Raw genomic sequence first — 18,009 nt, forward strand, 5'->3', positions numbered from 1 at the left:
AACAATTGTTGGAAAAATGACTTGTGTCATGCACAAAGTAGATGTCCTAACCCTCTTGCCAAAACTATAGTTTGTTAACAAGAAATGTGTGGAGTGTTTGAAAAACGAGTTTTAATGACTCCAACCTAAGTGTATGTAAACTTCCGACTTCAACTGTATATGCTCTTAAAAGACCAACGAGGAGATGGGAGAGGCTGGACTTGCAGCCCGTCAAGCATATAAAATAAAACAAAGTTCTATTTTAGCCCCTGGCAACGCAGACACTCATTGACCTGCACGAGCTGTTTAGATTAAATGATTGAATTACATGTATGTGTACATTTACTATGCAACGCAAACGGTGTTGTCAGCATGTTTGGCATATGTATATGTACTGATGTGTTGGTAGCTGTCAGCAATGTGTGCAGCTGTCATAACTTTTTTTGGTTCTTATTTTAAATGTATGTAGTTCAGTCCTTGAGCTGTTCTTGTCTATTGATGTTCTGTATTATGTCATGTTTTATGTGGACACCAGGAAAAGTAGCTGCTGCTTCAGCAAGAGCTAATGGGGATCTGAATAAGATACAAAAAAAATACTTAAATCTAGATTTGTTTTTTACCAACTTGAAATACTGTACATAAATTGAAATTAAACCATAGTCCAAGACCATAGACCATGGTTATGGTGAACTCTAACTTACAAGGACACAGTGGGAGGGTGTGGGCGATAGCTACCTGTTGGGGATGCATTGGGGGATGAGTTGGGGCTGTCGTCCTCTGGCTCAGAGAGCGTAACCGTGGGGACGCCCTGCAAGCCCAGGCTGAGGATGTTGTCAGACACGTTGGCCTGTGGGAGGATGGGTTTGGGGGCAGCAGGTGGGTGGGACTCGGTCAGGATGATCTTCACAGGGCTAGCGGTCTGAGGGGTGCCCAGGTTGCGGTAGGAGCGGTAGTCAGACAGCTCCTCATCCTCAGAAGGCTCCTCAACGTAAGGGAAGGAGTGGGAGTCCAGCGCCGGACCCAGGTTCTCCTCCTCTTCCTCCTCGTGTCCTGCAGGGCTCTTATCCATGTAGCCTCCCAGGGAGTCCAGGCCAGACAGCCCGGTGTCCACCAGACTATGCAGGGGTGCTGGTTGTGGACAGCTCAGGTTGTGGACGTCATCACCATGGCTGATATCCATGTAGTTGTAGGCCTCCGTCTTCAACTCAGAGCTACCCAGCAGGGACTTAGGCATCTCATCAACCAGGTCAGTAGTCATCTTGGTGTGGGGGGAACCAAAGATGCCGTAGGAGTCGAAGGTGTCCTGGGAGGAGTGGTCAGAGGAACGCTTCAGATCATCAGACAGGTAAGAGGCATCCTGGCCTGAGGGGTAGCTCTGATTGGACAGGAGTGAGGTGTACAGTTCACCATCATCACTCATGGGCTTCCTGAAAAGGTCAGACATGGCATCACCTAGAAGCAGAAAAAAAGAGAAGATGGACATTGGATTTAACTCACAGACCTCAGAGACAATTTGATTAGGCAAACTTAAAAGTATAGAAAAATGGATAGATGAAATAGGCAGAAGATAGTGTCACAGGCAACATAACCTGTCATTGATAATTCTGTCAATAGTGAACTGGTGCAAATATGAAACTGCTGCGTCAGAGCTGAAATTACTAAAAACAAGTTCTACAATCAACTGTTGAACAGTTCCAATAAACTGTTAAATTGGCAATAACAAGATTGTTACATTTGTGCACGCCAGGCCTGATAGTGGAGACGTGTGGGATTGTGGGGAGAGTAAGGGAATCAGTTGGGAGATGGTGGTGCAGATCAGTGATGCAGCACTAACAGAGGGCACTTGTGCCCTGAGCGGAACAAAGGCGGATTGTTCAAACCCCAAAACTCATCCTGCCAGCTCTTAATCCTCAGACAGTGAGGTGCGGGGGAAGGGCTCTGTATTCATTCACATCTCTCGTTTGTATTCGTAAATCTCCTCTGACAAGATGGCCGATTGTGTCACTGAGGCACACACACACAACTGTACCCTGTCCTTTTCTGTGTGACTTGCCACCTAGAGTAAAGCATGTCCAGTACGGCATGTAATGTAGGCTACCACAGCATGAGAGCATTGCAAAGGCATCCCAACAATACGGTGCAATTCCACAGCAATTGAATTACACTTTGACTCAGTTTTTTCACTTGAAGATGTATGCCAAACAAAAAACATTGATTTCAAGTTTAACAAACCATACAATTATGCACAATGACGACTTAACTATTTCTACTGAAAAATGTACAAAAACTAATTTAGTGGAAGAACTGTACAGATGCAAACTTTGGTAACGGAATTAAGGTAAAATCTCCCTCAGGTTTTTATGCGACCACGTTTTCCAAAAACGCTTAAATATTTGCTCCGTTTTAAGATTCAAAGATGTGCGCAGAAAGAATGGGGTCTAAGCTATGACATGGCACCTTGAGTTTGTAAAAAGATATATATTGGTTATTGAACTACAGTAAGCGAGGTGGATTTACACCTGGTAACGGAATAGTGGTAACGGAATTACATCATGGGTCCCTGATCTGAACTACACAGAAATGCATAGTTCTGGATATGAATGTCATTCTCCTCATGTTTCACAAGTTTGGACATCACAGTATAGCAGAGCACAGTGCAGTACAATACAATGCAGCACAGGTGAGCAGAGTAGAGTTCAGAACAGTACAATACACCGCAGCACAGCTGAGCAGAGTAGAGTTCAGAACAGTACAATACACCGCAGCACAGCTGAGCAGAGTAGAGTTCAGAACAGTACAATATAAAGTTGAAGTCGGACGTTTACATACACCTTAGCAAAATACATTTAAACTCAGTTTTTCACAATTCCTGAAAATGTATCCAAGTAAAAATTCCCTGTCTTAGGTCAGTTAGGATCACCACTTTATTTTAAGAATGTGAAATGTCAGAATAATAGTAAAGATAATGATTTATTTCAGCTTTTATTTCTTTCATCACATTCCCAGTGGATCAGAAGTTTACATACACTCAATTAGTATTTGGTAGCATTGGCTTTAAATTGTTTAACTTGGGTCAAACGTTTCAGGTAGCCTTCCACAAGCTTCCCACAATAAGTTGGGTGAATTTTGGCCCATTCCTCCTGACAGAGCTGGTGTAACTGAGTCAGGTTTGTAGGCCTCCTTGCTCACACACGCTTTTTCAGTTCTGCTCACAAATTTTCTATGGGATTGAGGTTAGGGCTTAAGCCATTTTGCCACAACTTTGGAAGTATGCTTGGGGTCATTGTCCATTTGAAAGACCTATTTGTGACCAAGCTTTAACTTCCTGACTGATGTCTTGAGATGTTGCTTCAATAGATCCACATCATTTTCCTCCCTCATGATGCCATCTAGTTTGTGAAGTGCACCAGTCCCTCCTGCAGCAAAGCACCCCCACAACACAATGCTGCCACCCCCATACTTCACAGTTGGGATGGTGTTTTTATTTTATCTTTATTTAACTAGGCAAGTAAGTTAAGAACAAATTCTTATTTTCAATGACGTCCTAGGAACGTTGGGTTAACTGCCTTGTTCAGGGGCAGAACGACAGATTTTAACCTTGTCTGCTCGGGGATTGAAACTTGCAACCTTTCGGTTACTAGTCCAACACTCTAACCACTAGGCTACCTGCCGCACAATTATGGCCAAACAGTTCTATTTTTGTTTCATCAGACCAGAGGACATTTCTCAAAAAAGTACGATATTTGTCTCCATGTGCAGCTGCAAACCGTAGTCTGGCTTTTTTATGGCGGTTTTGGAGCAGTGGCATCTTCCTTGCTGAGCGGCCTTTCAGGTTACGTCGATATAGGACTCGTTTTACTGTACTGTAGATATAGATACTTTTGTACCTGTTTCCTCCAGCATCTTCACAAGGTTCTTTGCTGTTGTTCTGGGATTGATTTGCACTTTTCACACCAAAGTACGTTCATCTCTAGGAGACAGAACGCGTCTCCTTCCTGAGCGGTATGACAGCTGCGTGGTCCCATGATGTTTATACTTGCTCCCAGGGATGAACCAGACTTTTTTTGGCTGAGGTCTTGGCTGATTTCTTTTGATTTTCCCATGATGTCAAGCAACGAGGCACTGAGTTTGAAGGTAGGCCTTGAAATACATCGACAGATACACCTCCAATTGACTCAAATGATGTCAACTAGCCTATCAGAAGCTTCTAAAGCCATGACATCATTTTCTGGAATTTTACAAGCTGTTTAAAGGCACAGTCAACTTAGTGTATGTAAACTTCTGACCCACTGGAATTGTAATACAGTGGGTTATAAGTGAAATGATCTCTGTAAACAATTGTTGGAAAAATGTATTGTGTCATGCATAAAGTAGATGTCCTAACCGACTTGCCAAAACTATAGTTTGTTAACAAGAAATTGGTGGAGTGGTTGAAAAACGAGTTTTAATGACTCCAACCAAAGTGTACTTAAACTGTATATACTGCACTCTAGTCTGTACTATATTATACTCTACTTTTCTTTACAGTACTACTTATTGGACTGTACTCTTCTGTGCTCTACTCACTGTACTCTATTCACTGTACAGTACTGTGCTGTACTCAGTACCAGGGATTGGAACCGGTTCAGGGAACAGAACCAAAAACTGTAAAAGAATGACATTTTTCAAGGAACAGAAACGGAACCGGGAACAAAAGTGATCCATACTGTTCCGGAACAGAATCATTATTTTAAAAGCATGGAAACCGGTTAATAAAGTTATTTTATGTTCCAGGCATTTTCTCTAGTCTCACAAAAACATGCAAGAAAGCCCTCTCTTTCATTCAGAAACTTATTCCAGCATCTGCCAGGAAGCTGAAAATCTTTACCACTGTGTGTGTGTGTGTGTGTGTGTGTGTGTGTGTAGGCTACCTGCCCCTTCCCCCTCTGAAGCAAAGCATAGACTACTGTACTGACGTTAGAAGCATGAGGAGATTTTTAATAAGCTAGAGAATAATGGATTAACTTTTTCAATGCTAGTTAAGGATACTATAGGCCTAGTTATCAAGTTCCACATTAGATTTATTAACTACAAAAAGGTAAGATGTGTTTTTCATTCTGGTGCCTCTCTGCACTCACAAGCTTGTTAGCTCGCTAGCTCTAGCTTGTGGTAACTCGCTAGCTAGCTCAAAGAACATTAAAAGTTCCTTCATAGAAGCCACTTCTCCTAGGTATAATTCTGTGGACCTAATTCAGATAATACATCCTCTCGCTCTCTCCCCACCTGTAAAATGTCTGTCACATCTTGCGCCATAGGCTACACCTTTGTCTGTCATTCTGGCATGTAAACAACTAGCTTGCCTGCTATAGCTGCACTGATTGGTGAAGTAATTGAATGAGCTAAATGTAAAAAATATTGATTTCACAGGTAAAAAAAGGAACAGAAAGGAACGATATAAATCAGTACTTTTTGGGAGTTTCGAACTGGTTCAGAACTTTATTTAGCTGGTCGGAATTGTGGAACGGAACGAAAAAAATAGTGCTTGTGTTCAGAATGAAGCAATTGGACACTGATTTTGTTTCCAACACCTGCTCAGTACTGTACTGTATTGTACTGTGCTCTACTCACTGTACTGTACTGTCCTCTACTCACTGTACTGTACTGTGCTATCCAAACTTGTGAAACATACATACAGTGCATTAGGAAAGTATTAAGACCCCTTCACTTTTTCCAAATTTTGTTACATTACAGCCTCATCAATCTACACACAAACTCCATAATGACAAAGCAAAAACAGACTTTAATACATTATTGCAAATGTATAAAAAAAATATGAAATAATGAAATATTACATTTACACAAGTATTCAGACCCTTTACTCAGTACTTTGTCAGCGATTACAGCCTTGAGTCTTGGGCATGACGCTACAAGCTTGGCACACATGTATTTGGGGAGTTTCTCCCATTATTTTCTGCAGGGGCTCCCGAGTGGTGCAGCAGTCTAAGGCACTGCATCTCAGTGCTAGAGGTGTCACTACAGACCCTGGTTCGATTCCAGGCTGTATCACAACTGGCCGTAATTGGGAGTCCCATAGTATGGCCCAGCGCTGTTAGGGTTTGGCTGGGGTAGGCTCTCATTTGTTCTTAACTAACTTGCCTATTTAAATAAAGGTTCAAATTCAATTAAAAAGATCCTCTCAATCGCTGTCAGGTTGGAGGAGAGCGTCGCTGCACAGCTATTTTCAGGTTTCTCCAGAGATGTTCGATCAGGTTCAAGTCCGGGCTCTGGCTGGGCCACTCAAGAACATTCAGAGACTTGTCCCGAAGCCACTCTTGCGTTGTCTTGGCCGTGTGCTTAGGGTCGTTGTTCTGTTGGAAGGTGAACCTTCACCCAGTCTGAGGTTCTGAGCGCTCTGGAGCTGGTTTTCTTCAAGGATCTCTCTATACTTTACTCCGTTCATCTTTCCCTCAATCCTGACTAGTTTCCCAGTCCCTGCCACTGAAAAACATCCCAAAAGCATAATGCTGCCACCACCATGCTTCACTGTAGGGATGGTGCCAGGTTTCCTCCAGACGTGACGCTTGGCTTTCAGACCAAAGAGTTCAATCTTGGTTTCATCAGACCAGAGAATCTCCGCTTCCGTCTAGCCACTCTACCATAAAAGCCTGATTGGTGGAGGACTGCAGAGATGGTTGTCCTTCTGGAAGGTTCTCCCATCTCCACAAAGGAACTCTGGAGCTCTGTCAGAGTGACCATCGGGTTCTTGGTCACCTCCCTGACCAAGGGCCCTTCTCCGCCGATTGCTGTTTGGCCGGGCGGCCTGCTCTAGGAAGAGTCTTGGTGGTTCTAAACTTCTTCCATTTAAGAATGATGGAGGCAGCTGTGTTCTTGGGGACCTTCAATGCTACAGACATTTTTTGGTACCCTTCCCCAGATCTGTGCCTCAACACAATTCTGTCTCGGAGAATTTCTTCGCCCTTATGGCTAAGTTTTTCCTCTGACATGCACTGTCAACTGTGGGACCATATATAGACAGGTGTGTGCCTTTTCAAATCATGTCCAACCAATTGAATTTAACACAGGTGGACTCCAATCAAATTGTAGAAACATCTCAAGGATGATCAATGGAAACAGGATGCACCTGAACTCAATTTTCGAGTCATAGCAAAGGGGCTGAATACTTATGTAAATAAGGTATTTCTGTGTTTTATTTGTAATAAATTTGCTAACATTTTTTTTAAAATTCTGAATGCACTGTATATGATAGGTTCAGATTTGGTCCAGTCTGGTCAATCTGTGGATGTTAACAGGCATTGGTGGACTGACCAAATGTAAACTTTTCAACATCCATGGACATCCGCTGTTGGTCGGTTCTCAGTGGGTGAGGATGCTGGATACAGTAAATGGAAAGAGAGGGGGCTCATGGGAGAGGTGTCAGTAAGAACTGGGAGAGGTGACAGTAAGAACTGGGAGAGGTGACATTAACTGGAGAGTGAGTGAGTGAGTGAGTGAGTGAGTGAGTGAGTGAGTGAGTGAGTGAGTGAGTGAGTGAGTGAGTGAGTGAGTGAGTGAGTGAGTGAGTGAGTGAGTGAGTGAGTGAGTGAGTGAGTGAGTGAGTGAGTGAGTGAGTGAGTGTCCAGACAGACTATTTTAACACTCTTGGTTTGACCCCTAGACAACAGAAAGACAAAGAAAACAGTTATGAGCAGAACATAACTGTATGCAGGTGGAAGGGAGGACAGTAGCAGGTGACCCAACTGGTTTGGTACTATTATGATTTCGCATTATAGCCAATTCATTTGCATTAATAACGTTACTGATTTTTGGGTAATTCTGTTACTAATCACTTCATAATTGATAAACAAAATTGATATCAGTTAAATCACTATAACTAAATTGGTAGATTTACCATTACTTTATACTTCTGTGAACTTTCAGTATACTCCCTCCTCATGAGGGAGAGAAATTAGAAAATATCTTAAAGATATCTGGGTTTTTGGTAACGGAATTACAAGGCACAAGGCAATATTTCCTAAACTTACAGAAGGTAAACAATTTCTCCAAAACTAAATATACGTGTTGATATTTGTTGGCAGGGGTCTTAACGTCAACATTATTATGTTTTAATGTATTTCTGATACCTATCAAGAAATCAGATGGAAAATGGGAAAAAAATATATGTTTTATCTATACCTTCATTTCAGATTTAATTTGACACCCAATTAGATATGCTCCTATGACTTCATATGTTGGTGCTCATGGGTCTTTTTCAATGGAAATTACTGTAATCTTTTGTTTACATCCATGTGACGTCTACTGCCAAAAATCCAAAGCTTAACTTGAAAATAAATATTTGGTTTCCGTGAACTTGATAGATCAGATTTACAGTGCAGCCAGCCAACATTTTTGTGCAAAGTGATTAGACACAAGTTGCACAGACAGTGAGGCCCATGGCTGGAATGTGTTCTGTGTTGCACAGCTGAGTGCAAAGCCTAGTTTACTCCCCCACTAACCGTGCTGGGAGCGCCTCCCTCTCCAGAGCTGCTCTACAGTCTTCAACTCTCACTGGGCAGCGGTGTCTCTATAAATAGGCCGGGTCCAGCTGCTGGGGTGGGTGAGGATGAGGGCGAGGGGGTGGGATAAGGATAAGGGATTTAAATAGGAACTTTCAGGCTCTCACAGAGAATGTAGGCTGAGTACCCTACCGTTCAGGACGTCCCTTCCCATCCTCCGTTCTGTTCTCCCTGCAGGTCCTGCTCCCTTTCCTCATGCTATTGTGCAACGTCTACAATGTCCTTGTCAATAAATCATACAAAACACAATGTCCTAAACACTAGGCTACAACCACGATCCAGAGAAAACACAAACACTCTAAATGATCCTAAGGAGAGCAACATGGCAGCAGGCTATTCTCTGTTAGGTAGAATGTAGTCAGGGCAGCATATGACATGTCTGAGCATCATCAGGCTGTTCCTAAAGCAGATGGGAACAGCTGTGGATGTGGTGTCTGGAGTTCAGTGGGGTTCATGAAGCCATAGATCTACTGACAGCCAGCCTACTACTCTATAATCCTCTTATGGCTCTCCTTTCGCCCCATTCTGCCATCCCCCTGACAATACCAGCAGCATAATCTACCATTGACTGAGTCACCTTAACTACACAGAAGACGGCAGGACTCTGGACTCATAAATATAACATACTGTGAAGAGAGGTGACCTCTGGTACTGGTTGCAGTTGATTCCTGGCAGTGGGTCACACGCACCCCCCATATTCTCTCTCCACACCGCTGGCTGCTTTAGAGAATGACAGTGACGTAGCGCTGAGCGGTTGCTTGCTAACCACTCCTGGAGGCATCGAAGCAGCAGAACGATGGGAATAGACGGGTTAAGTGTTCAGCAGACAGACATCAGGGCAGCAGCGGCTGTAAGAGGCTGCTCAGACAGACAGGAGAGCTGTCTACTGATCCACATCAACATACAGCAGCGGCCATTGTGGCGCAGCAGCAGTACCCAGACAGTCAGACACAGGAAAAACCCCACAAGGCCAAGCAAGCGCTTCAACTCATTCAGACAGGATCAGACGTGACAGCACAGAAACTCTCGTTTCAGAATTTGCTACAACATAATCATGCTTCTGAGTGGATAACACAGTTAAATAAATCATTTCTGGTGGATGTGTTGTGAAGGGGCAGTCACATTGTTAATCCTACACTCAAGCAACACAGTCATTAACCTAATGCACCCTGACAATTGTTGCTACGCTAGGCCCAGGCATCTCTAATTATATGGCTGGAGACAAAAACGTGATAACAGATGACATCAAAAGTATTGGCTATTATGTATAGGCCTGGAAGCAGAGGTTCAATGAACTGCATGTAGGCGGCTGCAGCCTGATGCATTCACTCCATAAGACTAAGCCATTGAACTCATGATAATGACAGTGATCTTCAATGTCAACAATCTTTTTCTCTATTGTGTTTGGCTGCTCGCTAATTTGATATTTATAAAATGAAAGGCAAACCTGAACAACAATCAAGTTGATTTTAAATCCAAGAGGGTCATGTAGTCTTGGTTTGTTTTCCTAATGCCTTGCAGTTGCATACAAAACTGTCAGTTCTCCTCTAGCTTTCGAGAGCTCCACTCCCTCAACCTCTCCACTCCCTCAACCTCTCCACTTCCTCAACCTCTCCACTCACTCAACCTCTCCACTCCCTCAACCTCTCCACTCCCTCAACCTCTCCACTCCCACAACCTCTCCACTCCCACCTCCATGCAGCCTCTGGCCCTGAGGGGGACATAGGAGATGCCGTGCTGTATCAGCAGAGCTCTGGAGCACGAAGGCCTTTAATAAACCTCCACTACTTCCATCTAGCCTCTTCCGATGAGAAGAGAGACAGCCTATAGGGAGGTCTGTGACCTGGCAGTGTGTTGCCAGGACAACAACCTCTCCCTCAACGTCAGCAAGACAAAGGAGCAGATCGTGGACTACAGGAAGCTGAGGGCCGAGCACACCCACATCGATGGGGCTGTAGTGGAGCGGGTTGAGAGATTCAAGTTTCTCGGTGTCCACATCACTAAGAAATTAATATGGTCCACACACACACCACCACAGTCGTGAAGAAGGCACGATAACAATTATTCTCCCTCGGGAGGCTGAAAAGATTCAACATGGGCCCTTAGATCCTCAAAAAGTGCTACAGCTGCACCACTGATAGCATCTTGACTGGATGCATCACCAGTATGGCAATTGCTTGGAATCAGACCGCAAGGCGCTACAGAGGGTAGTGCGTATGGCCCAGTACATCACTGGGGCCAAGCTCCCTGCCATCCAGGACCTCTATACCTGGCAGTGTCAGGGGAAGGCCCTAAAGATTGTCAGAGACTCCAGCCACCCAACTCATGGACTGTTCTCTCTGCTACCGCACAGCAAGCACTACCGATGGACCAAGTTGGGGACCAACTAAGACTGCTAAATAGTTAATCAAATAGCTGCCTGGACTATATGCATTAGGGCTGTCCCCAACTAAAAACATTTTTTTCCGGTTGACCGAAAGTTGTCTGTTCTTTCGATCAATTGATTGCTAGAACATTTTAAACGTGTATTTTTCCATATATAGACATGGTTTTTATTTTTTATTAAACACATCCATTTTGTCCTCTCCGGAGGACAAATATATATATATATATTTTTTTTTACATATTTTCTGCTACATACACAATACCAGTCAAAAGTTTGGACACACCTACTCATTCAAGGGTTTTTCTTTATTTCTACTATTTTCTACTTTGTAGAATAATGAAGACATCAAAAGTATGAAATAACATATATGGAATCATGTAGTAACCAAAAAAGTGTTAAACAAATCAAAATATATTTTATATTTGATTCTTCAAATAGCCACCCTTTGCCTTGATGACAGCTTTGCACACTCTTGGCATTGTCTCAATCAGCTTCACTTTTGACTGGTACTGTACATACATTTTACATACACATGTTGCATTCATGGTACTTTTATATAAAGCAATGACATAACAATAATACATTACCAAACATAAGCTCTTTAATCCCACCCCTCAGCCACTCTCAGCCCATCCCAACAACATCGCTGCAACCCTTGTTTGGTTTCCATGTGCAATATATTTTAATTGCGCTGTGATGTTTTACATTAATGTTGAACCTTTTTAAAAAAATCTTTTACCCCTTTTTCTCCCCAATTTCATGGTATCCAGTATCCAGTAGTGTCTACTGGCTTGTCTCATCGCTGCAACTCCCGTATGGACTTGGGAGAGGCGAAGGTCGAGAGCCATGCGTCCTCCGAAACACAACCCAACCAAGCCGCACTGCTTCTTGACACAACGCATATCCAACCCGGAAGCCAGCCTCACCAATATGTCGGAGGAAACACCGGACACCAAGCGACCTGGTCAGCGTGCACTGCGCCCGGCCCGCCACAGGAGTCGCTAGTGCGCGATGAGACAAGGATATCCCTGCCGGTCAAACCCTCCCTAACCCGGACGACGCTGGGCCAGTTCTGCGCCGCCCCATGGGCCTCCCGGTCACAGCCGGCTGCGGCAGAGCCTGGGCTCGAACCCAGAATCTCTGGTGGCAGTGCCTTAGACCACTGCGCCACCCGGGAGGCCCATAGGTTGAACCTTTCTAATCGTATACTATCCACAGATTGTGAGCTAAAGTTGAAAACCTTTCCTACGAGTATTATTATATTATTTATTGACTGACTATGGTTTTCCAAATCGCCCAACACTGCTATTTGTTTATTTAACTTTAAGTGAATGTTGTGATTTTTATACATTCCTGAACCTGTGACCAGAAACAAGCTACCAGAATAAGGGACCTAGTGATTCTGTCTCTTCGCAGCTGAGATTGTCGAGATTATCATATGCCCCATATATATAGCATTTTGTTGGTGGCAAGAATTTTGTATAATAATTTAAATTGAATTGAAAAACTCGAAGCGTTGAATCAAGTGTTGTTTTTTGTACCAGTTCATAAACCATGTGCCATGCCATGTGTTTTAATAAAATCAACTATATCCATTGAGCTTGTCTGATGCTTTAAGCTTACGGTTTGATGCATGAAGATGGGCCAGATCTAGATAACCAGAAGGAGAAAAAGAAATGTAACCTGACCCAACTATTCTCCTCCCGCTCCTGCTGGCTTTTGCAGATTCTGCCATCACTCTCCTGAAGTTGCCGGTAATACCTACACGAGGAGTCGGCAACCTTTCTCATGTGGAATGACCATTTTTATCTTACCTTTTCTACCGATCTGCGTGCCTGTTATGGTTTTCATATGCACATCTTCGTGAAACAGTTTCATTTAACTTATAATAACGTCTTCATTTTTCAAAATCATTGTCATGTGGTTAATCAACATTCTATCCAAATCTCAATGAAAAATGACACAAACCTAAAAAGTAACTTCTATTGCCATTGCCAACTATGTAAAAATAGCCTACATAAAGCCAACAAATGAAAACATTGCAGCCTGCAGGAAGAAAATATCCTGATAAAAATAAATATCCTATAAAAATCACATTGGCTACGCATGGCCTGTCTGCAAGGAACTTGAAACATTGTATCAAGTATTAACTTAGGTCTCCCCCCTGCCAGAATTACAGAAAGACTGGAATAATAATATTGAATGCATTAAAAGAAATGACCATAACCAAAGTAACAAACATTGTAGATTAGAAATTATAGGAATTAACGTTAAATGTACTACTGGTGATATATGTAATGGGGAATTAATAGACACTAACAATCAAATGCAAACAATTCACACAATGAAGTTATGAAACAATGAATGTGCACTAATTGTCGGGAAAGAGCGCATTCTGGAGAAAGAAGTGCATTGTGCATCTGGGCGCATGGTCAATCAGATGTCTGCATTCAGTCAGGGCATTCATACTTCTTGCGCTTTATGGAGCAGTGCAGCACTGTTGTCAAGGAAGTGAGTTTGTGTTTATACAGGATGTACCACCCCACCTACTGTCAACTAATCATGTCAATTCGGAGCTATACATAGCCTTCCGCATTGTTACAGAATTTGGGAGACGCCTGGCGATGCGGTACAGAGATATTTGTTACAGCTCGACTAAAACAGTCTGGGTCGACCAACAGCCTAACAACCAAACAATCGACTAATTGGGGTCAGCCCTAATCTGCATTGACCCTTTTTGCACTAACCCATCACATACGCTGCTGCTACTGTTGATGATCTATCCTGTTGCCTAGTCACTTTACCTCTACCTATATGTACATAATGCATCTACCTCCATTACCTCGTACCTCTGCACATCGACTCGGTACTGGTACCCTATGTACAATGGCAAGAAAAAGTATGCGAACCCTTTGGAATTACCTGGATTTCTGCATAAATTGGTCATCAAATTTGATCTGATCTTCATCTAAGTCACAACAATAGACAAACATTGTGTGCTTAAACTAATAACACACAAATTATTGTATTTTCCTTGTCTATATTGAATAGATCATTTAAACATTCACAGTGTAGGTTGGAAAAAGTATGCGAACCCCTAGACTAATGACTTCTCCAAAAGCGAATAGGAGTCAGGAGTCAGCTAACCTGGAGTCCAATCAATGAGACGAGATTGGAGATGTTGGTTAGAGCTGCCTTGCCCTATAAAAAACACTCACAAAATGTGAGTTCTCTATTCACAAGAAGCATTGCCTGATGTGAACCATGCCTCGAACAAAAGAGATCTCAGAAGACCTAAGATTAAGAATTTGTTGACTTGCATAAAGCTGGAAAGGGTTACAAAAGTATCTCTAAAAGCCTTGAAGCTCATCAGTCCATAGTAAGACAAATTGTCTATAAATGGAGAAAGTTCAGCGCTGTTGCTACTCTCCCTAGGAGTGGCCGTCCTGCAAAGATGACTGCAAGAGCACAGCGCAGAATGCTCAATGAGGTTAAGAAGAATCCTAGAGTGTCAGCTAAGGACTTACAGAAATCTCAAGAACATGCCAACATCTCTGTTGACAAGTCCACGATACGTAAAACAAGAATGGTGATCATGGGAGGACACCACGGAAGAAGCCACTGCTGTGGGGGGGGACGAGATCAGACTGGGGAAAAAAGTTTGGAACGGTCATCCATCTCGGAATTCCAAGAGCTCCGACTTCCCGACGTGATGATTTGACCCCCGCGTTCCCAGTTGTCTTGAAAGCACCATGACCATCAGATGCAGGTAACATCAGTCCAGTAAAATTTAAAAAATCTCATTATTTCAATTTGCTCTACACCAACTGATCTATTTTGTTATCAAAGCTCGAGTTTTTATATATAATATGATCTGAGAATCAAAATATTGGCAGGCCAGGCATATAGCCAATATGCTATGATAATTTATTAAGCCTATGGCCCAAACCTCATTCCTACAGAATCGTTTTTACTAGGTTAATGTAAAAAAAAAAAATCATGTTTAAAAAAAATTCTGAGCGGTAGATCTCGGCTTGGTTTTTGACTGCGAAAGTGATCTTGACTCAGATAAGGTTGGTGACGACTGATCTTGAGGAGTAGTCCTTAGATGGGCACAAGTTAAGTTAATTTATAGCTCAGGTTGGTAGACCCAGGGTAGTGTGTTCGATTGCCGGGACTATCCATATGTAAAATTTATGCATGCATGACCTTAAGTTGCTTTGGATAAAAGCGCCTGCTAAATGGCATATATTATTACATTATATGCCTTCAGAATGAGGTTCTTATTCTCAAACACCCCCTTTACCCCACTTGGCCATCTCATTACCGAAATGGCTAAAGAGCTCAAATTGGGGAAAAGTCTGATTTAATTTTATAACAGTTGTATATTTTCATTTGAAATATTTTTATTTTCAGTGTTGTTTTAACTCAGGCTTTTTCATTAGGGGAGCATGCCAAAAATATTACAAATATTGATTTGATTATTACTTTTTTGGACTTCAAAAACTATTACTGTAATGAACATTGTGAGACTGTTGGTGAAATGCATATTATATTATAATTTTTTTAAATTATGAAATAGATAAGTACAGATCCTAATATAAGGAATTCAAGAAGAAACTTTGTGAAAAATGACTCGTGAGAATTTGTTTTTACAGTTTTGTGAGAATGATTCGCCTACACTGTAGTGTATATAGTGTACAATGTTTATCTATGTTCGACCTGTGTGATGTCTCTTTTCAAGAGTCCTCTCCCATTTCTGCTGCATGCTACAGCAAACCAGCCAAACAGAGGGCGAGAGGGGCCTTACAAGAACATATAGGCTACTGTGTTGTTACCTCTTCAAATTGAAACTTAAGAGAAGAGGGTAGGCTTTAGGCAGCAAACTAGGGGTGACAATGAGAAGGGGGAAGAAAGAAAACAAAAAGGTGTTGAATTGAGGGAAGTAAGCAAGCGGCTATCACAAACACACAAATATAAGTGGCTCAAAAATGACAACGGGGATATGAATACCGAAGGAGGTCGATAGGTAGGTAGGCAGCTGAGAGGTCAGAGGATACAGTTGCTCATGAGCTATTAGTATCCACCATCTTCTTAAACTCCCATGATGGCCGGACATTGTTATTGTCAACTGGGATGAGAAAATGCTATAAAAACAGTCAGCCTACACACAAGAAGTCTTAATGCACTGAAGTTGTGAAGTCAGTGGAAGCTTTGGTTGCCTGTCATTCATCCATCCAAGCAAAGTATTTACCTGAGTGGAATGGTGAGGATAGATTATCTGAAGATCCAGACTGAGTGTCTACAAGCTGTCAGCTTCGGAGCCCAGCTGTCAATTAACTGTTTCTATTGTCTTACTTCACTTCCATTGTTAGCTATAGCCAAGACACACACACTCACTCAAGGACACACACGAGCACACACACACAGGATAGAATGCCTTTCTTTTGTCTACAGTATTTGGACCAAATGCTGAGGACAGTGGCAACTGACTGCCAACAGCCCTCTGCATCAAACTACCAAGAGATGTGGACAGAGTTGAGTCTTTAGAGAAGCCTACCTAGCACTATTTAGCAATTCAGCAAGTAAAATCCTAGCCTATCTGCATAGCTTTTTTTTATAAAGCCATTCAAACAGACCAACAGGTGGAAGGTTTGAGAAGTATTAGGCTAGATTCAAAGATGGTGCAGAGTTGTCTGTCGGGGGATTGAAAAAGATTTGGAGAATAATCTATTTAGGCCCACAGTTCACGACAGCTGACATACTGTGTTGTCCCCTGGGGTGGAGCTTTCCTGACCCTGTCCTTCATTGCTTTATCTGTGTCCTTCCCACAGCATTAGCTAATTGGCTCTGGAAGCTGAAGAAGACGAACGAGATTTGAAGGCAGGCTGGCAAGAAACAGGACAAGCAGAGGGGCCCAAGTAATTCTGTGAGCAGCACAGACAGAGACACTAGCAGCACAGTCTCCATCTTCATCATCCTTCCTCCCAGCAACAGCCCAGGACTGCTGGGGCTCTGGGAATAACAGCAGAGCAGAGATCTCCCAGGTTGATGAACATGTACTGTACTGTTACTGTAGACCTAAGTAAGGCTTTGGCGGTCATGACATTTTGTCATGCAAAAGACCGCCGGTCTGTATGTTATCTGGCTATGCTCCATGGCAGAGGCTGGAGGCTTGTTTGTTTAGCTGACCAGATCGGCTTATCGTCCAACGGCATTATTTTATATTATATGATTTTATAGTAAGAAGAATATAACTTAACTGAATAAAATATAAAGGATATCTTTCCCATTCCGGAGCGAGTGTGCATATGAAGTGGCTATGTTGAGCATAAAAGTGATCATTTGAAACAGGTTTCATATGCTAGATTTAGAGTCATTTGGCAGTGTTAGTTGCCAGCAGCATACCACCCTGCAGCCCACTGCTGGCTTGCTTCTGAAGCTAAGCAGGGTTGGTCCTGGTCAGTCCCTGGATGGGAGACCAGATGCTGCTGGAAGTGGTGTTGGAGGGCCAGTAGGAGGCACTCTTTCCTCTGGTCTAAAATACATCCCAATACCCCAGGGCAGTGATTGGGGACACTGTCCTGTGGAGGGTGCTGTCTTTCAGATGGGACTTTAAATGGGTGTCTTGACTCTCTGAGGTCATTGAAGATCCCATTGCACTTATCGTAGGGGTGTTAACCTCAGTGTCCTGGCTAAATTCCCAATCTGGCTCTCATACCATCATGGCCACCTAATCATCCCCAGCTTACAATTGGCTCATTCATCCCCCTCCTCTCCCCTGTAACTATTCCCCAGGTTGTTGCTGTAAATGAGAATGTGTTCTCAGTCAACTTACCTGGTAAAATAACGGTAAAAAAGATTTGTAAAAAATGTATGACGTGCCTGCAAGGCCATTGATGATTTGAGAAAGTAGCAAAAAAGATTGAATCTGTTCCTTGCCTCAGGCTGCACAGCTGTTCTCTCATCAAGTCATCATATTTTCACCCATCAGACAATTCTCAATTTATTATTGTCATTACTAATATGTCAAATTAGAATGGCACATTATCAAATGGGCTGGGTAATAAAAAATACGTAATCTTAATTAAA

General features: G+C 42.7%; 1 protein-coding gene across 1 annotated transcript in view; it reads right to left on the reverse strand.

Moving 5' to 3' along the window:
• Positions 1-18,009, reverse strand: part of LOC106598511 (reticulon-1-A) — a 46,144-nt gene that overhangs the window by 18,587 nt on the left and 9,548 nt on the right. The window contains exon 2 of the mRNA XM_014189566.2: positions 715-1,431. Coding sequence (XP_014045041.1) covers positions 715-1,431 — 717 coding nt within the window. The remainder of the gene's footprint in view (positions 1-714; positions 1,432-18,009) is intronic.

Source organism: Salmo salar, chromosome ssa01 (assembly GCF_905237065.1).
Source record: "Salmo salar chromosome ssa01, Ssal_v3.1, whole genome shotgun sequence".
Taxonomy (NCBI): Eukaryota; Metazoa; Chordata; class Actinopteri; order Salmoniformes; family Salmonidae; genus Salmo; species Salmo salar.